Source organism: Notechis scutatus, chromosome 6 (genome assembly GCF_049901735.1).
Source record: "Notechis scutatus isolate UNSWTSFEM ecotype Mainland chromosome 6, rNotScu1.2, whole genome shotgun sequence".
Lineage (NCBI taxonomy): Eukaryota > Metazoa > Chordata > Lepidosauria > Squamata > Elapidae > Notechis > Notechis scutatus.
In genome coordinates, this window is record NC_142014.1 from 60,075,304 (window position 1) to 60,099,905 (window position 24,602).

Sequence of the window (24,602 nt, forward strand, 5' to 3'; positions counted from 1 at the left end):
AGTCAAAAAGAGGGCTGTGAAAATATCTACAGACCCCTCACATCCCGGACATAAACTGATTCAACTCCTACCTTCAAAACGATGCTATAGAGCACTGCACACCAGAACAACTAGACACCAGGACAGTTTTCTTCCCGAATGCCATCACTCTGCTTAACAAATAATTCCCATACACTGTCAACTTATTTATTAAGACTGTATTACTATTATTCCTCTACTACTAGATTATAATAACACTTCCTAGTACCTACCTCTTCCCACTTATGACTATAACTGTGTTGCTTGTATTTTTACAATTTATATTGTTTTATTTGTTTCCTAGTATGATTTGATTGCTTATTAGTAACCTTTGACTATCACTAAGTGTTGTATCTTATGATTCTTGATTCTTGTATTTTATTTTTTTTCTTATGTATACTGAGAGCATCTGCACCAAAGACAAATTCCTTGTGTGTCCAATCACACTTGGCCAATAAAGAATTATACTCTATTCTATTTTCACCAAGAAAAAATCCTTAAATGACACCAATGGACTGGACCATTCCACTATATATAAATTCCAGTTGAGAGGAATTTTCATAGAATCCCAGTAAGTTAAGAAAAAAGTTAATTCCTCACCATGCTAGCTTTAATTTCATCAGTTCTGGTCCCTTTCCTGTACATTTCCAACAAACTGCAAATTAGATCCATATGATTTGTGGCCCTCTATAGCCAAACAAAAATTAGATTTGCCTGGGAACTAGTTTGACATACAGCACCATCTTGTGGTACCCAAGTAAGGTTATATCAGTTTTAAACACTGGGATTTTCACCTGCTTTGCAGTAGCACTGAAATGATTTGTTACTATTCATTCATTCCCAAAATGGTGAGAAAGTTGTTCTACAGTGTAAGCCAGGGGTTGCCCAAAAAAGGATCGTGAACATTAGAGCTTTGTCCTGTTTCAATGAAGGCATACTGTGATTATCTGCTCTCTGAATTAATTGATTGATTTATCATATTTAGAGATCACCCATCTCCCTCACAGAAAGACTCATTTACCAACTCAATTTACTAATTGCTTGCCTTGCCCTAAGACTGGAGGTGGGATTCAGCAGGTTCTGACCAGTTCTGGAGAACCGGTAGCAGAAATTTTGAGTAGTTTGGAGCAGGGGTCCCCAACCACCGGGCCGCGGACCGTGCGGGCCGTGGAGCACTCTCTACCGGGCCACAAAGAATTTTTTTTTTAAAAAATGGCGGCTTTCTTCACCTTCGGTGAATGCTGCTGGGATCAGGGATCAAGGACACAAATGAAAGAAGGGGAGGGAGGAAGCAACCGAAGCCTGTCCTTCTCTCTGGGTCAGCTCTCTCAGTCTCTCTCTCGCTCCTCCACCAGCACAGGAAGAAACTGCTTCAAAGAAGCAGGGGGCTTTTCCTGTCGCCGAAGCGCCCGTTTCTCCCCCACCCCCACCCGTCCGCTCGCCCGCCCGCACGCGCGCGGGTTCAACCCAGTGCTCCGTTCTGCCTGCCTTCGTTAATGGTTGAATCGGAACAGCTTCGGCTGAGTAAAAGAGGCGAATAGTTATTATTCTCAGCCGAAGCTGCTCCCAAACAACCAGAAACTAAGGCAGGCAGGCAGGCAGGCAGAACGGGACACTGTGGATTGAAGCGGGCGGGCGGGGTGGGGGTGAAACGTGCGTTTCGGAATAGCTGCGGCAACAGGAAAAGCCCCCTCCTTCTCTCTCTCCCCCGGTCCTTGCAAAAATTTTCTGCTTGAAACCGGTCCCTGGTACAAAAAGGTTGGGGACCACTGGTTTGGAGAACTACTCAAAATACCACCTCTGACTGGCCCCCATCTATTCTCTGCCTCCCGAGTCCCAGCTGATCGGCTGAGTCTTCTTTTGTTCTCCTGCACAGGAGAACGGAGCCAGAAAGCAGGTTAGTGGGGAAGGAGTAGGATTTTGCAGTAACCTTCCCCCAGGAGTGGGGAGGGAATGGAGATTTTGCAGTATCCTTTCCCTGCCATGCCCACCAAGCCAAGCCCACCAAGCCAAGCCATGCCCAAGCCATGCCCACAGAACCGGTAGTAAAAAAAAGTGAATCCTACCACTGCCTAAGACTAAAAGACTTGAAATTCTAGAACTAGAAAACCTTGAATTACGCCGTCTTCGGTCTGACTTAAGCATGGTATATAAAATCATACATTGCAATGTCCTACCTGTCAATGAATACTTCAGCTTCAACCATAACAACACAAGAGCACACAATAGATACAAACTCAAAGTAAACCGCACCAAACTTGATTGCAGGAAATACGACTTCAGCAACAGAGTGGTCAACGTCTGGAATACTCTATCCGACTCTGTAGTCTCTTCCCCAAACCCCAAAAACTTTAACCTTAGACTGTCTACTATTGACCTCACCCCTTCCTAAGAGGTCTGTAGGGGCGTGCATAAGCGCACCAACGTGCCTACCGTCCCTGTCCTATTGTTTCTCTTATTCTTTTATTTTTCTTATATGTACCCATTTCATGTATTCACAACTATGTATACGCTTATACTTATTATCTTGTAAACAATTGGCAAATCAAATAAATAAATAAATAAATAAATAAATAAATAAATAAATAAATAAATAAATAAATAAATAAATAAATAAATAAAAGGTTAGTAGCACTGGTTCATTCTCCAACTCCAGTACTTTGACAACAGCCAAAGACATGAGTCACTCAAGGAAACAGCAGAGCTTCTTCTGAAGCTGAAAGGGAAACTCATGAATGTTCACCATCCAGTTGTAGAGACAAATACATCTAGAACTTCAGCATTGATTGATTTTCGCTATTTAGCTATTACTTAATGGCAAAAACTCTTGAGATGATCATATAACACGTACATAAACCAGGAGCTACAGCAAAAACATCATCTGAGTAGCAGATGATGCTACCAGATTTGGGTGACAATAAAATGGAGAACCCTTAGATGGGAACAATATCTGCTTTATCTAAAAGGAATTATATCAGTGACAGAAGAGCTTTATTTTTAGAATCCTGAACGAAAAGTGAAATTAATATATTGAAATATAATAAATGTGACAATTTAAACATAAAATATTCACCTTACAAATGATTCACTTCTAACTTAATAGAATACTATAGCTTTAAAATAGTACAGGTCAAGAAGCACTCAAACTTCATAGGTCTATCATCATCTCATCTTCCCAGGACCTGTAAATTGGGAAACTGTGATAGACCTCTCTGTATCTTTTTGTGCAATATGTATATTGGACTGTAAAAAAAACACCCAACTAACAATGTGCAAATTGTACATACCCGGTTCATTGGTTTATTACATGGTTCAGAGTATCATGCAAATGCAGAAAATTGGGCAACTGATGATTAAATTAATCATGGATTAAATTAAAGAGAATAACCAAGCCTGATATCCTCCTATCATTTTTGGGATTCTTTGAGATAATACATAATGACACAAACTGAACTTTTAGGGACTCTTACAGTAATATAATTTCATTCAGACAGCTGTTGGTTGATTAGCAATGGGATTAGAAGAATATAGCTTCAAAGCATTAGAAAGGAGAAAATACAGAGAGGGGGGGAGGGAGGGGGAGAGGGAGATATATATGTTTTTTCCCCCAAATAGAGGCTCATTAACTTTCGTCAACTGGTGCTTAACAGTGCAGATAAAATAAAAATGGAATAAATGTGAATTCTAATTAACATGTTTTATTGTAGGAGACAAATGCAAAATGGGTGGAGGGTTTTGTGTTCACATCCTGAATTTATAAGGCTGACAAACCAAGGAAAGAAGCCAGGCCTAGCTTGGGACAACCGACGGGGGAAAAGAGACACCAAGTAGTTTGAACAGAAAGCAAACCCCGTGTGGGGTGTGTGTGGTTGTGTGGGGCATTTATATGAGTGGATTTTCCCCGCTTTGTTGCTTTTAAAGTGAGCAATGAGCAGCTCGCCCTCAGGCTTGTATTGGCTGTGGCGCCCGGTTCGTTTGGGGAGCCCGCGGCCAAATGGTCCTCTTGTTGGGGCTGGTCGTGTGGGTGTCGCTGTGTTTCTAATTCAAATGGTTTTGGCTTTGTGTCTTGTTGGCGGCCTGGTCCTGTGGGGCCTGGCGCGGCCGGGGGGGGGGGGGGGGGGGGGGGCTCTTGTAGGAGCAGGTCTCTGGGGGCCTGGTGGGGGGTGTTTGGTGCCATTGAAGTTGATGCTATGACCTGTGGCTTTCATGTGTTGGACTAGTGAGGAAGTGTGTTCCAGCTTTTTTACTGCATTTTTGTGTTCATCCAGGCGGGTACTTATTCTTCTATTGGTCTGTCCAATGTATGTGGCCGGGCATGATGCACAGGGGACTTTGTATATGCCTTGGTTTTCCAGGTCAATTTTATCTTTGGGGTTTCTAAGGATGGCTGCTATTTTTCTGTCTGTTTTGAAGGCAGTCTTGATGTGATGCCTGTGTAGTATCTTACTGATTTTGTCCGTAGTACCTCTTATGTAGGGCAGGACAGCTGTTCCATAGGTCTGTTCATCTTCTAGGTCTCCATTATGTCCATTATGTCCATTATGTGTTTTTGTGGATCAAGCTGGTGATTTTGCTTTTGTGGAAGCCGTTGGCTGTCAGTACTTTAGTCAGGGTGCATAGTTCAGTCTTAATGTGTGTTTTGTCTGCCAGGAGTTTGGTTCTAGCAATTAGTGTTTTGGCCATGGAGTTTATCTGTGCTGGGTGGTGGTGGGATTGGGTGTTGAGGTAGCGGTTGGTGTGTGTTTTCCTCTGGTATATGGTGTGTCCTAGTGTGTCATCTGTTTTTTTGTAGATTAGTACATCTAGGAATGGTAGTTGTTTGTTTGTTTCCGTTTCCATGGTGAACTTGATTTTGGGGTGTGTGCTGTTTAGGTGTGTTAGGAAATTGTTTAGGTTTTATTTTCCAATCACACACACAAAAAACAAATATAAACACTCTCAATGACTATAGGCCTATAGCGTTAACAAGTTCCATCATGAAGGTTTTTGAACGACTAGTTTCACAACACATCAGAGACTGTCTCCCACCCTCCTTTGATCAACATCACTTTGCTTATAGAGCAAACCGATCTACAGAGGATGCTGTGGCCATCACACTTCATAAAGTGCTGCATCATCTGGAGAACAAACAGAGCTATGTGAGGATGCTCTTTGTGGACTACAGCTCTGCGTTTAACACTATCATCCCAGATATACAAGTAACCAAACTGTATAATCTGCAGGTCTCCACCCCCACGTGCTCCGGGATTAAGAACTTTTTGACAAACAGACCACAGACTGTTAGACTTGGCCCCCACCTTTATTCCACTATTACACTCAGTACTGGTTCCCCCCAGGGTTGTATCTTGAGCCCCCTGCTATATGCCCTGTACACTTTTGACTGCTCACCAAGCCACGCAACAAACACCATCATAAAGTTTGCGGACGACACGACCGTGATTGGTCTCATCTCCGGAGAGGATGAGATGGCATATAGGGCAGAAGTAGAGAACCTGTCTGTCTGGTGTTCATAGAACAATCTGTCACTGAATGTCCATAAAACCAAAGAACTGATTATGGACTTCAGGAAACATGGACAGGACCACGCCCCACTCATCATGAACGGAGAACGAGTGGAAACTGTCCTCACGATCAGATTTCTTGGCATCCATATTTCAGCTGATATCTCCTGGTCCCCTAATACCAAGGCCATAGTGAAGAAGGCTGCACTTCCTGCGGGTTCTCAGGAAGAACAATCTGGATAAGAAGCTGTTGCTGGCTTTCTATAAAGCCTCTGTGGAGAGCACTCTGACATACTGTCTGGGTGTGTGGTATGCGGGCTCCTCAGCTGAGGACAGGAAAACTGTAGAGAGGGTGATAAACACAGCTCAAAAGATCATAGGTTGCCCTCTGCCCTCCCTGGAAAACTTAGTCAGGTCCCGCTGCCAAAGCAGAATCAAGGGCTCTCAGACCCTGGCAATTATCTTTTTGACCTGCTGCCGTCTGGACGGTGCTTTAGGTCAATAAAATCCCACACCACTAGATTAACAAATAGTTTCTTTCCCTGGGCCATCCGAACCACAAATAAATACAAAGTCACTACCTTATTAAGATGTGAAAAGATGTGAAATCGCAATACCTCATTCAGATGTATAATAACATATTACAGTACAATCCATCTCTTGTGTATTACACTGGGCAAAGTGTCACAGTCAGTGTTGGATGTATATTTTGTGTATATTTGTACACAAAATTGCAAATGGAGATGCGGGTACTCTATTTTTCTTATCTTCATCTTTAAGTGCTCTGGTTTTATTGTATTGTGAACAGTTGCTGGGGTGCATCCACAGTTTCGTTGTACTTGTACAATGACAATAAAGTTCTTCTTATATTATCTTCTTATCTTCGACACAATAATCTTCCTTACAACATTGCTCTGAATAACTACAAAGTGTTAACTGTATAACTATAAAAGATCTAACACAAAAATTGTGTTATTTACAGTAAAATCAATTGATTTACATATTTACAATAAATCAATTGATCGTGACTAATTTGATCAAATGATTATTAATGAAAAATATATCCTAAAATTGTGTTCTTATATGATTTTATTCTTTATAAAAGATGCAGGTTGAAGTTGAATTTTGGACTTTAGCTGTAGATCTTAAAACCTGCAACTAAAAAGATGCCAGCTCATTTTTTATATATAAATTCCATCAAAGTTGATAAATGCTGATATGGGAAATTAATTTCATCTTGCTATTTTTATTTAGAATTAAACAGAAGAAAATTGAGTGAAGTTAAATGTGAGCTCAACTGCTTCTTTAATTATCATACTCTGGTTTACCATATAATTGCAGAACTTTTTAAAACCCTAAGCCATAGGATAGACAATAGTACATACTAAAAATCTTCTTGCTTTTTAACTGGGAAAGTCATCCAATTTTAACATATTATAATTTCATCCATGTATACTACATTCTTCCTTAACTTGTACGTGCCCTTTCTTCTTATTTCTTTCCTTTTCTGAACCTCACATTTCTGATATAAATGCAGGAGTGCAATACAGTTCTTTGGATCCCAAGACAAAATTTTTAGATGAGGCCCCCAGTGCTGAAAGAATTCAGATGTTGACCCTTCCACACCCCCAGGGATGGCAACTACAGGCAGGTAGGATAAAAGGAGGATCATGCCTTTGCTTTTTTTTTTTTTACTCACTACCATAGCAATAATTCTCCTCCCTTTCTCAGTCATCCTCCCCTTCTGCTTGATCTCCTGCACTCCTACATTCATGTTTTAGGAAATAATACTTCAGCCCATTGTCCTTGAAATGCAACAGATTCCAGTTTACATTTACAGCCAGCACAGGAACAAAGATAAAGAAAACTGCACTTAAATTAAGCACAGAAATTAAGATTTAAATGAAGTTGTAAAGGTGACAGAAGCTAGTCATTCTTAATATATTTTAGGTATAACAAAATCCAGAAACATTTCTGAAACAAAATCCAGTTAACATATGCATTCATTTTGTTACACATGTATATTTATTCCATGTATTTATATTACACCTCTAACTTTTATTGCAGTACTAAAATCAATCAGGAAGGACTAAGTTCAGTAAGTTTCCTTCAAAAAAAAAAAAAAAGGTAAGATACAGAAAATTCACTGAAATAAAAGAGATTTCCTTATAAGCCAAGAGAGGGAATGAATGCCTACATGCATGACTACGCAGAAGCAAACCCTCGTATTTAGTAAGACTTGATGCAATTAATCACGAAGTGCCAACTGGGGCACTTCAGTTCTCTAAACGCCTACTCTGAAGTTCAACAGAGCTTACTCCCAGCAAAATCTTTTTGCAGACTATACCAGATTAGCCTAAAAGGTGGTGGGGCTTGAATCTGGTAGCTGTTTTCTGATGAGTTAATCATTCCACATAAGTTTGTGGGGAGAGACATCATGAGGAAAAAGTTTCATCTAGTAAGCTTCATAGTAGAATGAACTTGTAAGGCTGCTGTCCTGTTGAAGGTCACAGCCTTTTTGGTTTATGCAGTTTTGATAAGTAAGCCAGTCAGCTGCATACAGGCATTCCTGTTCAGCTTTAACAAATTGATCATCAATATTTCCATCTTTTCCTGAAAAGCAGGCTAGAGAGAGCTTTCGCAAAACCACAGCACCAAACTGATAGGTCAGCTTTCTTCGAATTTTAGTTATTTCTCCCGTTCTCCCATAATTCCTCAGGGCTCTTGCCATTTTCTGGTAGGTCATGACTTTCCGGTTCCCTTTGCGTTCCCCCCACTGTTCTGCCAATTTCTCCTTGTTTTTGGAAATAAACTGGAAGACACCATTGGTTTTATCTATCCACTGGATACAGTTTGCCATGTCTGGATTATGAAGAGACTCAAGAATATATTCAAACAGTCGTAGTCTTTTCCGACCTGCCCAGAAGCAAAACGACAAGACTATCAATGGAATGGGTGTATGATTTAATTTATTTTGGAATTTCAACAGGAATTAAAAGAAACCTTAGCACGATTCAGTTATGAAAATTGAGATTGAGCAATTGGCTGAAGTTACTGTAAGTTGAATGCACCATGAGTCATTTTCTAGTTAACTGCACCACAACTGGGCTCATAAGCCTTAATGTGCTTTATTTGGTTCTGATCTAGTATGACATGTAAGTTTAGTCACTGTGTTCTAATAAACCATGACTTTGAATTGTATATACATAAGACCATTATAGCTTGCTCAATAAACAATAATTTAAACAATTGATGGTTTAATGCAAGCCATCAACTCATCCAGCAAGGCTATTACAGCACAGTATATGATTAAAAATAAAAAGTGGGTTCTCAAATGTGTGTTTTATCAGACACACTCTTGTTTTAATCTGATTGGAAGCATGTTGTACTATTAGGAATGTCAAGTTTCCTTCTCGGTTCCAAAGTTCCCAAAATTCCTTGGAAGACAAAATAATTATTAATCTGGGACAATTGTCCACTGATGTAAACTGGAAACTTCTAAATATGTTAATACAGATTTCCTATAGTTCCCATTGTTGGATATTCTGGAAGCAGCAAACCCAAAGTTTTTGGGAAAGTGGGTTGGAAAAGACTGATCTGAAATTCAGGAGTGATGAGGACAACCTCATCTCTGGGGGAGGAGGTTGAAGTTTCCACAATGCAAGTACCACAACAGAAAAGGCCTGCTGGTTAGAGCCTGCCAAATGCTGTTCTAACTCATTCTATTGGATCTGGTGGGACAGGCAGATGCTCCATTAGGTCTTTTGTGAAGCATCTCCTTCCCTCTTCCCACCTGTATCTGAATCTCATTTTTCTTGTCACTGTGATCTGGAACTTTGATTCTTCAGCCACTTATCATTGAATGGTTAACCTAAAACAGGGGCCTTCAAACATGACAGCTTTAAGACTTGTGGACTTCAACTCCCAGAATTCCTCCTCCAGTTATGTTAGCTCAGGGATTCTGGGAGTTGAAGTCCAGAAGTCTTACACTTGGCAAGTTTGAAGACCTAAAGAGTGGTAGCTGCCAAATCCTGAGTTCTGGTCCCTTCTGTGCTAAGGAACATATAATGAGTGGAAGGGCAAGGAGGGAAGGGAGGGTAGAATTGATCAGGTTCCCTCACCTATAGTACAAAAGGAAGGAGGAGAATAACTCAGAATCAGAATGATGTACATGTGAAAATCAAGATTTTTACAAACCTCTGTTGCTTTTTTGCTGGAGAACTGTGGTATACATCTTTTCATTTTCTGGAACAGTCTTCAGGGCACAATAGCTAGCTCCAGAATATAAGTCAATGTCATTCTTGCAAAAGTAGGCAATCACAATGGGAAGAAATATAACATTATAGCCATTAACCAATCAACAGGGAAGAAATAAGATAAACATAGGCAGCCAGTAAAAGCCACAATGAATGCCCAATGCATCTCGACATCATCATACAAAGTGAAAAGTGACATCACCTGTTCTACCCTGTGAATGCCCCTGGTTAATAATGACCCATTTCTTGTGATTTGGGAGAAAAGTAACAGAGTAGAGTTTGGGTAGAACATTCTAGATCAGAGGTCTCCCACCTTGGTGACTTGGCTTTGCTGGCTGGGGAATTCTGGGAGTTGAAGTCCACTAGGCTTAAAGTCACCAAGGTTGGAGACCCCTGTTCTAGATCATGCATAGAATCAGGAACAAAATCAGAAAGGTTGAGGAAGCAAAGGGAAGAAACTACAGTACTAACAACAAACAATGTATAGGAGTCAGAATCCCCCAAGCAACCTCCAAGAGATGGATATGACTGAATGGATAATATCATCATCGTATATGATCAGATTGCTTGGGGATTATGGCTTTTCTCTTATTTTCTTCAAATCTTCCCAAAATGTATTTTTAATCATAATTCATAGGGTTCGACTGTGTGCAAGATACATGTTGGTTGAAAGTAAGGATTAAAACTTGTTTCTGTTCCTTTCATGGTTCTATGCCTGGATCAATAATATTCAGGTTTTATGAATGATCTTATAAGCACAATATGGTGCTTATAAGCAACCCTTTTACTGATATCTAGATGACATTTATCTTCAGGCAGTCAAGGGTAAATTGGAACCCCATTTACACAATAAATTAATATGACTTCTTATGATAAGAGAATTTTATAGTCCCTTAATTAGGACCATACTGAACTTTTAGGCATATTAACAGAGAAGTAGCTTCTACAAAGTGCAATAAGATTTATTATCAAAATAGGATTCATAAGGTTACACTCTTGGTAATTCTCCTCTTGTCATCACTAATGATAAAGCCTCCCATAAATTTCTAAATACCAAACAGAGTGGCAATATTTTTCAAACTTAAACTGTACTTTAAAAAAAAGATATCAAAGCAATACAAAGCTTAAAAAATTAAATTAATAAATTAAACTAAATTATTAATCCCTTGTAAATTTTAATGTTTCACTTACTGTTGTATTATTCCAGTTATATGTTGTTTCTCCAGTGAAAGACTCAGGCAAGTTATTCACATTTGTTTGGAAAAGATTGTGATGCCAAGTCAGATAGTTTTTATAATCTCCTAAGGAAAAAAAAATGACTAGAATATGTGAGAAGGAAAAATGAAGGAAAGGAAATCAAAATAATCAACACAAGACTGGAATCCTGTTTTAAGCCCAGTTATATTTTTTCCTCAGTCACGTGAGTAAAACACATTTGCCAGAAGCATTTTATTTTACCTATGTGGAAAATGTAGGGTTAACGTAAAGAAAATTCAAATCTGAGGATAGACAGATGTTTCTTGCCCAATAGTGAGCATGGTTGGAAAAAGTGGGGTCTGCAAACATCTTTTCTGCAATTCTGAATCCCCTTCATAGTGGTTGAGGTTTTTTTAAAATGGACTTTTTGATATATTTGGGGAACCTGGGGGGATTATGACCCAAGCTCTGTAAAGGACCTTGGAATACTCACCTCTAATGATCTAAGTGCTAGAGCCCACTGCAACTACATAGCCAAAAAGGCATTAAGAGTTGTTAACCTAATCCTACGTAGCTTTTTCTCTGGTAATATCACACTACTAACCAGAGCATACAAAACATTTGCTAGACCAATACTCGAATACAGTTCATCAGTCTGGAACCCTCATTACGTATCTGATATTAGCACAATTGAGAAAGTCCAGAAATATTTCACAAGAAGAGTTCTCCACTCTTCTACTCGTTGTAGAATACCTTATGCCACCAGACTTGAAATTCTAGAACTAGAAAACCTTGAATTACGCCGTCTTCGGTCTGACTTAAGCATGGTATATAAATCATACATTGCAATGTCCTACCTGTCAATGAATACTTCAGCTTCAACCATAACAACACAAGAGCACACAATAGATACAAACTCAAAGTAAACCACACCAAACTTGATTGCAGGAAATACGACTTCAGCAATAGAGTGGTCAATGTCTGGAATACTCTACCCGACTCTGTAGTTTCTTCCCCAAACCCCAAAAACTTTAACCTTAGACTGTCTACTATTGACCTCACCCCTTTCCTAAGAGGTCTGTAGGGGGCGTGCATAAGCGCACCAACGTGCCTACCTTCCCTGTCCTATTGTTTCTCTTATTCTTCTTTTATTTTTCTTATATGTACCCATTTCATGTATTCACAACTATGTATACACTTATACTTATTATCTTGTAAACAATTGGCAAATCAAATAAATAAAATAAAATAAAAAATAGCACCTTATAGAAACTGAAGCCTAATTCACTTCTTATAACCCTTAATACTCCTGAGTCCTTATTCCAAGCAACTGAGTCCAGCCCCATTCACATAGGGGAAGGATCTCCAAAGTTGGCAACTTTAAGATTCGTGGACTTCAACTCCCAGAATTCCTCAGCTAGTCATGCTGGCTGGGCAATTCTGGGAGTTGAAGTCCTCAAGTCTTAAAGTTGCCAACTTTGGAGACTCCTGACATAGGGCTATGTCCTTTGAGTCTATTTGTTTATTTATTATATATTTAAGCTATCACAATCACGTAACACTGGGTAGTTTACAAGTCTAATGTCCATTAATGACTGACTGACTGACTGACTGATTGACTGACTTACTATGTGCCATCAAGTCAGTGCTGTCTCTGACTTGACCATATCAATCCAGGCTAAGTCTCCAAGGTCCAGGATCCTGGCTAGGTCTTCCAATAAAGCACCCATTTCACCAGAGTTTTGTTTGAGCCTGCTTGTGAGAGGTTAACATGGTCAGATTGAGCCTGATCTCTAGTGGTAAACTGTTCTACCATGAATGGGAAGTTACAAAGAAGCTTTTTCTTTTCTTCCTGTAGCCATCAAGCACGAAGAATCGAGATCACATGTATGTTACGATTCAGAAGATTTATTGTTCAACCCCATACATAAGAATCTGGTTAAGTAGCAATCAGCACTAAATTGATGCTAGATAACAGAATTCAAGAGGGGCTGGACTTGTAGCATTTGTGGACATGTAGCAATAGCACTTAGACTTATATACTGCTTTTCAGTGCTTTACAGCCCTCTCTAGGCGGTTTACAGAGTCAGCATATTGCCCCCAACAATCTATGTCCTCATTTTACTATTTACTATTTTACTATTTACTATTTACTATCATTTTACTATTTACTCATTCTACTATTGACCTCACCCCTTTCCTAAGAGGTCTGTAGGGGCGTGCATAAGCGCACCATCGTGCCTACCGTCCCTGTCCTATTGTTTCTCTTATTCTTTTATTTTTCTTATATGTACCCATTTCATGTATTCACAACTATGTATACACTTATACTTATTATCTTGTAAACAATTGGCAAATCAAATAAATAAATAAAAATAAATAAATAAATAAATTTTATCCACCTCGGAAGGATGGAAGGCCGAGTCAACTTTGAGCCTGGTGAGATTTGAACTGCCAAATTGCAGTCAGACGGCAGTCAACAGAAGTAGCCTGCAGTACTGCATTCTAACTATTGCGCCCCTGTGGCTCATAACTCATGTAACAATTCTAGGCTAAGTTGAGTCCACCCCAAGGGACTGCCTGCTGTTCTCCTATAGTAGCCCTTTGAGTCTCTTGCAGTGGGATACTTTGGATGTATAGAGTAAATATCCCAAGTCTTTAAGTAGTGGGTAATGCAATAGATAGCAAATATTGATCTACTCTGAAGATCATCTACCGGACAACAAATTGATTAAAAAAAGAATTCCCTGAATAATAGCTCTCTCTATATGTCCTGTTTTGCCCTTAATGTAATTTATCAAGTATTTTATGTTGAATGTATTAGATTTTTAAAAATTATATTTGCACAAACCTCTATAAATATCCATACACATTCATTCAGAAATGTAGAAACTAATTATAATAAAACCAGTGAATTGACCTTGTTGTTTCATTTTTACCTGGCATATAATTGTTGGTGCCATCAGAATGTTGCTGTAATACCTCCAAGGCATCTTCAAGAGCTTGTCCAAATAAGTCTTGGCCTGTAAAACTCTGCAACCATAAACATTGGTTTGATTTGGTTTGCCTCTGGGCAGTGGAAAGGAAGCAAGAGCCAGGATAATTAAATGGAACATTGGAACACAGACTTGGGTATCTGAGCCTTCATAAAGGAAAGATTGTGTCCCCCTTTGCTCTTCCCTGAGTCAAGATCATATTAATGTAATGCACATAATACAGTATAAATTAGCAATGTTGGTTCAGCTAATTTGGATGCCCCCTTGGTGGATGAGTAAAGGATTTCTGGAAGTTGCAGGCCCAAATAGTCAGGCTGAAAAAAAATTGAACCATGTGACCCCAGACTGATATAACTAAGCTTTTGGGAACCATCATTCTCCAATCCTATTTTCTGCCCAAATGATAAGAAGGTTAAAACAGATATTCACTATCTACTCATTAGCTGAGTGTGTTAGAAGGAGCTCTTTTTTTTGCAGACTGTGAATGAATGTCCTTTTGAAACTATTTCTTGGTGCATAACCAGTAGATACTCAGAACTCATTCTCATATATGTCCAGTGAACAGCTAGCAGAAATAGCTGGCCCTGATTGCTCTGACAGATTTTCCTGAAAAGGGCCACAGCCAACTCGCCACGGCAACTCACTATGGACCAGCTCATCACAGCCAACTCTCCATGGAATAAAAGTTGCATAATAACCAAAAAAAGAGAGAGAGAGAGAAATAGAATCATTAAGGAAAGGATGCAAAAAGAGGGACAAAATGAAATGTAAATGACAAAAATTAAAATATTTTAAAAATCATTTTAAATAATGAAATGAAATTGTTGAATTTTCCTGTGACAAGTTTTCCCATAGCGAATTGTTACATGGCAAGTTGGCTGTGGCAAGCTGCCCACGGTGAATTGGCAGTAGGGAGTTGTCCATGGCAAGTTGTCCCCTTCCGTTTTGTGTTACTTTTACGTAGCTCTTAAAGACACAAGATGTGTCTTCCCCACTAGGGAAAATGCATGAAGCCCCAGGTTGGACTTCAAGTACATTGGCTACCAAAAATGAGCACAGAGTAATGTTTGGAAAACTGAAATGTACCATAGATTTAATTAGCCATTTAACTACAAGACATCTTTTATCATTACAATGTCCTTATTCTTCATTCATTTTATAACTAATATTTACTTTCCTATCTAATATTAGTCCAGTTATAAAATCAATTTGGAATGTATGCAAGTTAGGTAGACATTATATATTTATTAATTATTGTTGGATTAATATTCCACTTTTTTCTTTGGATCTTGAGATGACAAGCGTAGTATTCTCTCCTCCTGTTTTCTGGTACTAACAAACATTTTTGGGCTGGGAAATAGTAAATTACTGGCCCAGATCACCTACTGAGATTCCATGGATGAAGGTAGATCCAAATGTGAATTGTACTGGTTCTAACTCATACTCCTTTATAAATGATTCTTAGATACAAATGGATAATTGTCCTCAAACAAGACATTAAGAGTTTGTACTTACCATTCTAAAATCCCAAATCAAATCTTCAAGCCTGTGAGAGAGATCAAACAGCATAATTTATTAAAGTAGTGCTTCATTTTTCCAGATGTCATACAGAAATTATATATTGTGAACTTAGACTGAATTCCTAATATTAGGGGCACTTATTAAAAATTCAGGCTGTAAACTTATTCATCAGTGTATTCCCCAAAGTAGTTTTTGGCAACAGAGGCAAATTACTTCTATTAAGAAGCTGGTGGTTCAAATTAATCAAAATCAGATAGGATTAATATTAGCAAATGATTAGCCTGTTAATTACTTATTTACTTTGTCACATTTTTAGTTCTTGTGGTATGTAACCATTTCTCTCTATAGATATATGTACACTATAATCCTTTAACCTTTATGTTTGAAATAAAATGAAAATATTTGCACTACAGGGGTTAAACATAAATGTTTTTAAAACACAGCATCATTTGAGCATTGTGTTATTTTTTTTCCCCACCAACTTTTTAATTGATGCAGTGCTTATAGCATCTATCCTACATTTGGATAGACACATATGTTTTCAGTATTTGGTGTCTGTCCTTTGAAACAGGTTTAAAAAAAACTCTAAGTTTTCAACCACATACTTAGAAAGGCAAAATAAAAAAAATAAAAAAAATAAAAAGAACATATACAGAACCATATCTGGAATTCTGTAGATTCTGGAATAATCTACTTAAATTTATGAGTGAAAGGAATGAAACAATGAAATATGATATTATAAATACATTTTGAGTTCATGGCCGCAGTTGGGATAAATATGCACTGAACGCCTTGTGGAGGTTTGAGCTGCTCCAAAAAGCTTTGCAAATATTAAAGTTTTGAAAAGCAGCTGTAATTCAGCCTTGGAAGGAAGAGCATGGCATTCTAGTACAACCATCAGGATGTCCAGAGGGGGAAGAGGAATTTTTTTTTTTAAAAGGTCAGGATTATGGTTGCAATTGCCAACTTGACATTTTTACATCTGCCTCACAAACACACAACTAACACCCCTGAGACGGTACTAGTAAGATGGTACACATTTCAAAAATGACTTGGAAGTCATTTTTGGTTAAATTTCCTCCCTACTTTGTTATTCATTAAAACACATAATTTTCTTCTGAAACTGAAGGAAGATGCTTTTTTAAGAGTTGCATTAACAAGGTATCACAGTTTTAAAAGGCTGCTGATATAAAAAAGCAGCAGCATGTTTTCAAGCTTGCACAGAAGTCTAATAAACAAGAGGCAGCATTGATGAGAAGCAGAAGGAGGCTATGTTCATGTGGGGTCCAAGGAAGTCCTTTCAAATCATTTTTGAAGATCGAACAGCCCTAAGCCTTCATGCCTTTAGTGTTCCATTAAGTTGTGACCATAATTCATAAAGATAAACTGATGTTTGCTACCAGAGTCTTGTGTGGAAGTTGTCTAGATGTTCCTCCAAATAAAGTAAAATAATATTAAATGCCACATTTTTCAAACAATTGCCTCTAAAACAATATCCACCAAACAAGTGGCATTCAGATGATTCCTCTAGGACTCAACTAGTTCTTCCTGCTTATATCAAACTGAACTTAGAGATACCAGCTGCTCATGCTTTGTTACCACAAACAAGACCCTTGTGTTAATTTTTATTTGGAGCTAAGCCATTAGCTGTCCAGGTTACAGGAGGTAAGATGAACACCTGGAAAATCAGCTCTAGCTTCAACTCCTGGTATCCTGAAGCAACTGTTAGAACTTACATAATTACTGGCATTGACATATAACTTCTTGCTGTCCCTTTACACTGGGACAGCACATGCTATTTGTAATGAGCCGCAGTTAATACCTGTGCCATTATTATCCCAAGAAATGCCATGCATTTTGAACTAACCACCCTTTTAAATGAATCCCATCATTAAAAAATAGGTAGAATAAGGCTAACAAATTGGTCTCCTCCAGGTGCAATAAATTATAATTCTCATGTTTCCTGATCATTTTGCCCATACTGGCTGAGATGATGGAACTGGTCTCAGTCTGATAGGGGACATCTGGGATGGTCTGGCACTCTAGCCCCAATCATCCAGTGTTATTACACCTTTGGTTATACCCACTGAAATATATTTTTCTCTAACCTGGAATCAGTCTTGTACATACCTGTCAATCTCTTTCCATGCACTCACCTGGAGACTTCTAGAAGGAAGCGGAAATAGGACTAAAGCTAAAAGAGTGGATTTTTTTTTAAAGCAGCTTGCTAAGGAATACCTGCTTTAATGGAACAGGAATTGCTAACAGCTACAGAAGTCAATCAGTAGAGGGGCTGTATTATGTAGACAGTTTTAGGGAAGTATTCCATTTGGGGATTTCTTTGCAAATAAAAGATGTGGTACAGTACTGTCTTAGTTGATGTATAAAGATCGCCTTTACATAGACAAAAGCAGTGAGAAAAAAGGAAGTTCCTTAAAGTTAGAGAGAGGGCAACCATCTGGGTAAAATGGACACTTTTGTTGAAAACAAAACAACTGGAATAAGTTATTTCCAAACAGTTATTTGGAAATAACTGTTTTAAACTAGGTAAAACTCCAAAGCCACTCCATCGCAGATTTTTAACAATGACAAACTATCCAGTCATTGAAAGGTTTCAAGCAATCTCAGAAAGACTCAACAAACATACTAAGTTTTTACACATTACAATTGTTAATTCATAAACTAATCATATTCTGTCTTACATGTACACATGTGCATGTACATAACTAAAATATTTTTTCTTCCCTCTTTTGAATCTTACATCAGTCTAGATCAGGGCTGTCAAACTCCCGGCCCACAGGCTGGATGCATCATACGCGGCCGATGCCCACCCCGGTTTAGCAAAGTGGATAAAAGTTGTGATATGTCACCTGACAACGTGACGCTGTGAGTTTGACACCTCTGATCTAAATATACTAATGCATCTGATGAAGTGAGCTTCAGCTTACAAACACTTATGCCTTTTAATACAATTCGTTAGTCAGAGAAGATGCTACCGTATTCCTGATCGATTAAGTCAGCTTTCCTCCTGTAATGTAAAACTTTTAGGAAAATCAAGGGCTTAGATTTAATCAGACAAGAGATATGAAGTGTAGACTGAACTATATTTTTGTTAACATTGTGCTAAATTGTAGCTAAGAATCTATTAACTGGCTTCATATATAATGTCAAACCAGGAGCCCTTTCAGGGTTTGGATTACAGCTCCCAGGATGGCTGGGCTAAAGCAAATTGAAATCCTAAACAATTGGAAAGCACCAAGGTGTTTACTTTGACATGAAGCGTGATTTATAAATTCTGTGGATGGGTTTTCAAAGAAATTAAGCTGATAAAGTTATTCTCATTGCTTGATTAAAACTTGGGGAAATCTGCTTTAGGCATGGTTCATTTTATTACTCTTGATTGGAGATATCACTTAACAATATGGAGACATTAGAACAGTAATTACAGCTGACTTGTCAATGCTTGTAAATGATGATGGAGTGATTCTGTGACATGACAGAGGGCAGTGGTAGGGGAAATGGCCAGTGGTGGGATTCACATTTTTTTACTACCGGTTCTGTGGATGTGGCTTGGTGGGTGTGGCAGGGGAAAGGATACTGTAAAATCTCCAGTCAGAGGTGGTATTTGCCGGTTCTCTGAACTATTCAAAATTTCCGCTACCGGTCTCCAGAACTGGTCAGAACCTGCTGAATGCCACCTCTGGAAATGGCCAAGGCCAAGCCAATGGGAAGCATCCTGATGTCCATTCGTTTCGATAAAGACATTAAGGAAATACTTTAGTTTCTCCCATTCATAGAATTTAATTTTAATTTTTTTCTGGAAAAAGGAAGAGGAAAGGGGTAGAAATGTATCAGTCTGAAAAGAAATTACTATAAGAGAGTTATCCTATCAGGGAGCTGGGCAGCATATATATTTAATAAACAAATTAAATACAAAATAAAGGGAGGGTTTTTTGTTTTGTTTTGCTATTTTTTTACAACCTGCTATCAGCTGAAGTAGAGTTGTTTTTAATCATTATTAAAAAGGATAATACTTCAAAATTCTATTGAACAAGGCTCTGGTCATTGAAGTCTGAACAAAAATGCTTTCAAGACACCAGTGTTTTTATCCTTAGCTTCCACATAAACAATTGACCTACAACTTTCTTAATTTCTGCTGACCTCTAAGATCGAAAAGTTGTAGGGAGCAAATCAATGCCTCCTCCTCTCTAGTTGACCAAGAGAAGAGTACAAAAAAGATGATTTATATCCCCCTTTCTGAGCAATGAAGGTTCCCACATCTTTGTATTATACAAAAGGAAAATAAATTATATTATTAGCGCCTTTCCACAAGTAACATTTTTCTATCTATATAGCTTGTGCATTTATTGGATGAAAAGTGTGTATATATATATGTGTGTGTGTGTGTGTGTGTGTGTGTATATATGTGTATGTGTGTATGCGTGTATATGTATATGTGTATATATGGCAGTGTCCTCGGCCTTCAAAAGTAAATATTTAGGGTGGAATTGACATAACTCATGTGGGTCCTCAAATGATGTAGAACAGGGTTGTCAAACTCAATTTCATTGAGGGCTGTATCAGGGTGGGCAGGGGGGTGTGGCCGGGGGGGCATGGCCAGCTCGACATCACTTGTGTTGGGGGCACCTGTGGTGGCCCGAGTGCTCTGCCAAGGAAAATGGGCTCCCAAGCTCCTTTTCAGCTGTGACGGCCTCCTGCAACCCTCTGCCAGTGAAAACAGAGTTGGGAGTGCTATCCATGGCTCTCTCAACTCCATTTTCAGTTGTGACGGCCTCCTGCAACCTTCTTTCAGCGAAAATGGAGCTCCGCTTTCACTGGCAGAGGCACTGTGGGCTGCTCCTTCACGGTTTCCAGGGAGGCCCCGTAGGCCACATCTAAGCATCCACAGGCTGGATCTGGCCCCCGGGCCTTGAGTTTGACACCCCGATGTAGAATAAAGTTTGCAATTATCTGGTGAGGTTGACAATTACTTTTTCGCTGTAACAGATTTACATACTCTTCAACATCATATTTTACTTATACGATGCTGATTAATCTCACATAGATTCTATATGCATTTATGGCAAATGGAAAGATTGTTATATGAAAATGAGCCTCTATCCTTAAAAACATAGCTGTGTAAAGTGATTTGAAGAACACCTAGTGAAACAAACTCTACTTTACACCTGCTGGTTGGACCATGAAAATAATCATATGTCCTGAAATTCCATTCTGATATTTTGAGGACCATAATACTGAAAACCTATTAGTCAGAACTGATGCAAAAGCAAATTCAATAAACAGTAAGCTCTACAATAAGAAATAGAAGACATGTTCAGTCCAAAATGCAGAAAACGTCATTAATTAAATTGAATTCTAATCTAAATGTGACATAAACTTACTTCAACTATGGAACATTAAAAGGACATTTTTTGTGCAGCAGACACAAAAATGTAGAGCCTTTGTAGTAACTATGGTTAGGGAAATTCTTGTATGCAGGATGTCCGTCTTAAAGACTTACTTGTGGTTGGGGAATAAATCAGCAAATATTGTTATTAGTAAGAAGCATTCCATCCTACAAAGTATGCTTCATCAGCAGTTTGGAAGGTTCCCCTAAATAATTTTGTAGTTCTGCAAACTGGTGGTTCCCATACATTTCTTCCATATGGATAATGCTGCTTGGATAACAGAAAAAAATCACATTTTAGGAATGTCTTAGTTTATGCACTATGTTTAGTGGCAGTTTATTTTCACTCTAATTCGTTTTGTGGTATATAATAACCTGGTTTGTACATAAAGCCTGGTTTATAAACCAAGGTGAATGGGCTCACATTTTGTGGTCATTGACCATAATAAAATTTGTTTGTATATGTTGTAAACAGAGGTGGTATTTAGCAGGTTCTGACCACTTCTGGAGAATCGGTAGCGGAAATTTTGAGTAGGTCGGAGAACCAGCAAATACCACCTCTGACTGGAGATTTTACTGTATCCTTCCCCTGCCACGTCCACCAAACTACACCCACAGAACCGGTAGTAAAAAAATTTGAATCCCACCACTGGTTGTAAGCCAGAACCAAACATTACAGCTTAGCGTGATGTATGATGTGGTGGTGGGGTTCAATTTTTTTTACTACTGGTTCTGTGGGTGTGGCTTGGTGGGTGTGGCATGGCTTTGTGAGCGTGGAAGGGGAAGGATACTATAAAATCCCCATTCCCTCACCACCCCACTAACCTGCTTCCCAGCTCCGTTCTCCTGTGCAGGGCAACCAAAGAAGACCCAGCCAATCAGCTGGGACTCTGGAGGCAGAGAATAGTCAAGGTGGTATTTGCCGGTTCTCCAAACTACTCAAAATTTCTGCTACTGCTTCTCCAGAACTGGTCAGAACCTGCTGAATACCACCTCTGGTATGAACTCAGCCATTGACCTGTATCGTTTCAGATGTGCACAAAGCTCTTTCTCTTAATGTACAGGTAGCCCTTGTCTTATGACTACAAAATTTCTGTTGCTAATTGAGACAGTTGTTAAGTAAGTTTTGCCCCATTTTACGATTTTTCTTGCCACAGTTGTTAAATGAATCTGACTTCTCCGTTGACTTTGGTTGTTGGAAGGCTGAAAAAGGTGATCATATTACCCCGCAGGACATCATAAATATTAATCAATTGAGAAGAATCTGAATTTTGATCAAGAGACCTTGGGGATGCTGTAAGGGTAATGAGCATGAAAAATGGTCATAAGTTACTTTTTTCAGTGTCGCTATAACTTTGAACAGTCACTGTTGCAAGCGGAGGAATAACTGTATATTTCTTTTTAATAAGAAATTCCACCCTATGTAGAACTTGCATATGCGGTTTGGCAAAGGCAAATATATATCTAGATATAATACAAATATATCTAGGTGTGTATGTTTACACAACACATGCATGTGTGCATGCACACACACACCCCAGTGCTGTGAGTTTAATTTAGGTGATCTTTCAATGCCTGTTTTTTTACCTATCTCTTATACATAATTCAGATACCAATCTTGGGATTCTCTGGGAATTCATACACATTCAGGCTATCAGATTTATGCTGAAAATCTCTGTATAACCATCAGATGGAAGCAAAAAGAAATTGAAATGTTTGAACACACACACACACACACACACACACACACACACACACACAAATGGAGACGGTGCCAATTCAATTTTACTTCTGATGTGCAAGTGAATATGATATTCAATTTAATGCACTGTAACATTTTTCAGAGAAATGACCCTATTAATCTGTTACAATAAAAACAATTATAGCCCTTAAGAAGCACTATATTTATTATGGTGTTTATGGACTGAAACATTCCTTTCCCCTCCTATCTTGTTTATCTTTTAATCATGTAAATACTTTTAATACAAATTATAGATACGTGATGAGAGATGTTTAAAGTAGAAAAGGCAAAACAAAATGATTTTGGACAAGGTGGAAAAAGCAGAACCTGTAAGGAGAAAAAACATATTAAAAAGTATATAATCTCTTGTGCCAGTAGCTTCACTAGCTTTATTTCCTCTTCGTTTTCTTACATCATAACTTTATTTGGCTTACCATTTCCTACTCCATTTTTGTGTTTTACATAGGATTGTTTAGTACAAAAAGAGTAGCATGATGGGCATGCATTTACATCTTTATGCAATCCTATAGACACTCAACTGAGATGTAGTGCAAAATTACTCTTGAAAACTTAACTTCTTTTATACAGATATGTATACAAATTGAAAGCAGTTAATGTCTCTGCTTCTCTTTCCCTGCCCTCTTTTTCATTCATGTTCCACATATGTCCCTATATTTAAAAATATAGCAAGCCTGAAGACAAAATTGAAATTTATTTCTATGTTCTGTTCTGTGTGATACCATGAGTCTTTATTAGGATTGCTGACTGTCAACCAGATAAAAGCCCTTATATAAGATCCCTTTTCATGTTATCTGCCTCTTTGGTCATTAAAATCGACATCTACATGAAATGTCTCTTTGAAGGTAACAGACTTGTCTGTGTCATTTGGAGAGGACTATTTTCTTCCAGCAATATTCGCTGCCTGATAAGGTCTTCTTTGGCAGAGTAAAAAAAATAGACAGAAGCAGGATGAAGAATAATGGAAGAAAAGCTAAGCTTGATTGAATTTGCATTAAAATTAGTTAGATGAAATGAGTATTATTCAAGCTCAAATTATACCTTTGGATGCATTATGCAAAGCCCTAGCTGAAGAAGGTCCTAACACCTGGGATCAGGGGTGGAATGCTACTGGTTCGGACATACCGATAGCTTCGAAGAGCAGCTGTCATAGAACTGGTTTGGTATGACTTGCTCCAAGGATCTTCAGTCGGGCTCTCCCACCCGCCCATGCTCCTAGGTACTTTTTATCCTCTCAGCTGTTCGGCACGGCAGAGTGGATTGCCCTGCTAAACAGCTGAGAGGTGCAGTGGTTTAACTTTAATCCTAGGACACATGCGCACAAAGCGTGCGATCACCGAACTAGTTGTTATGCCAGTAGCATCCCATCCCTGCCTGGAATGATGAAAAGAAAAAGGACAATCAACAACCAGGTAGATAAACTCCGTTATAGGAAATGCGTCATTGGAAATGTTGAAGAGCCAGATCATCATGGAGACAAGATGAGGGACAGATCATGGAGAAAATCTATCTAGGTGGTTGCTGAGAACTGATACCAACCTAGTGGTACATAATCAATTAATCATAATCAATTAATATTGTTGCAACATAGGCATTAGATAGTATCTAACTTTTGTCATATTAAGAATTACAATTTGGTGGCAACTTTTGAAGAGCTTATTTTAGCCATGATAATATATGTTTAAAGTCTGGACCAAGAAGACATTTCCTTATAACTAAGAATGTGAAGCCCAGATATTTGATTTATCATGTTTTAAAGTACTCTCCATCTAAAACCCAGAGTTTTGTTCAATTTAGCAATACAAGTATGGAAATGAAGCTATAGGTATAGTTATGAATGGAAGAATGCCTAAAATGTATAATTCAAAGTAGGAACTGGTATCATCTAAGATGTTGTAAATCAATATGAATATAGGGCTCATAGGTTGTCCTGCTCTCTCTCTCTCT

General features: G+C 38.5%; 1 protein-coding gene across 1 annotated transcript; it reads right to left on the reverse strand.

Annotated features, from left to right (window-relative positions):
- Positions 1-7,563: 7,563 nt before the first annotated feature.
- SPIC (Spi-C transcription factor) lies at positions 7,564-23,866 on the reverse strand. Its single transcript, XM_087969112.1, has 6 exons — positions 23,781-23,866; positions 15,484-15,514; positions 13,912-14,005; positions 10,967-11,076; positions 9,717-9,819; positions 7,564-8,435 (listed from the first exon to the last, which is right to left on the reverse strand). The coding sequence occupies exons 1-6, from the start codon at positions 23,864-23,866 to the stop codon at positions 7,975-7,977; spliced, it is 885 nt and encodes a 294-aa protein (XP_087825238.1). The 3' UTR covers positions 7,564-7,974.
- Positions 23,867-24,602: the final 736 nt, after the last annotated feature.

Bases quoted from the DNA above. Each gene is read 5' to 3' on its own strand.
- SPIC (XM_087969112.1), bottom strand. From the start codon at position 23,866: ATGGGCGGGTGGGAGAGCCCGACTGAAGATCCTTGGAGCAAGTCATAC. The intron at 14,006-15,483 runs GTAAGTACAAAC...TTATGGTTGCAG, and splicing joins TGATTTGGGATTTTAGAATG to AGTTTTACAGGCCAAGACTT. The intron at 8,436-9,716 runs GTTTGTAAAAAT...GCTTCTGGGCAG, and splicing joins CCAGCAAAAAAGCAACAGAG to GTCGGAAAAGACTACGACTG.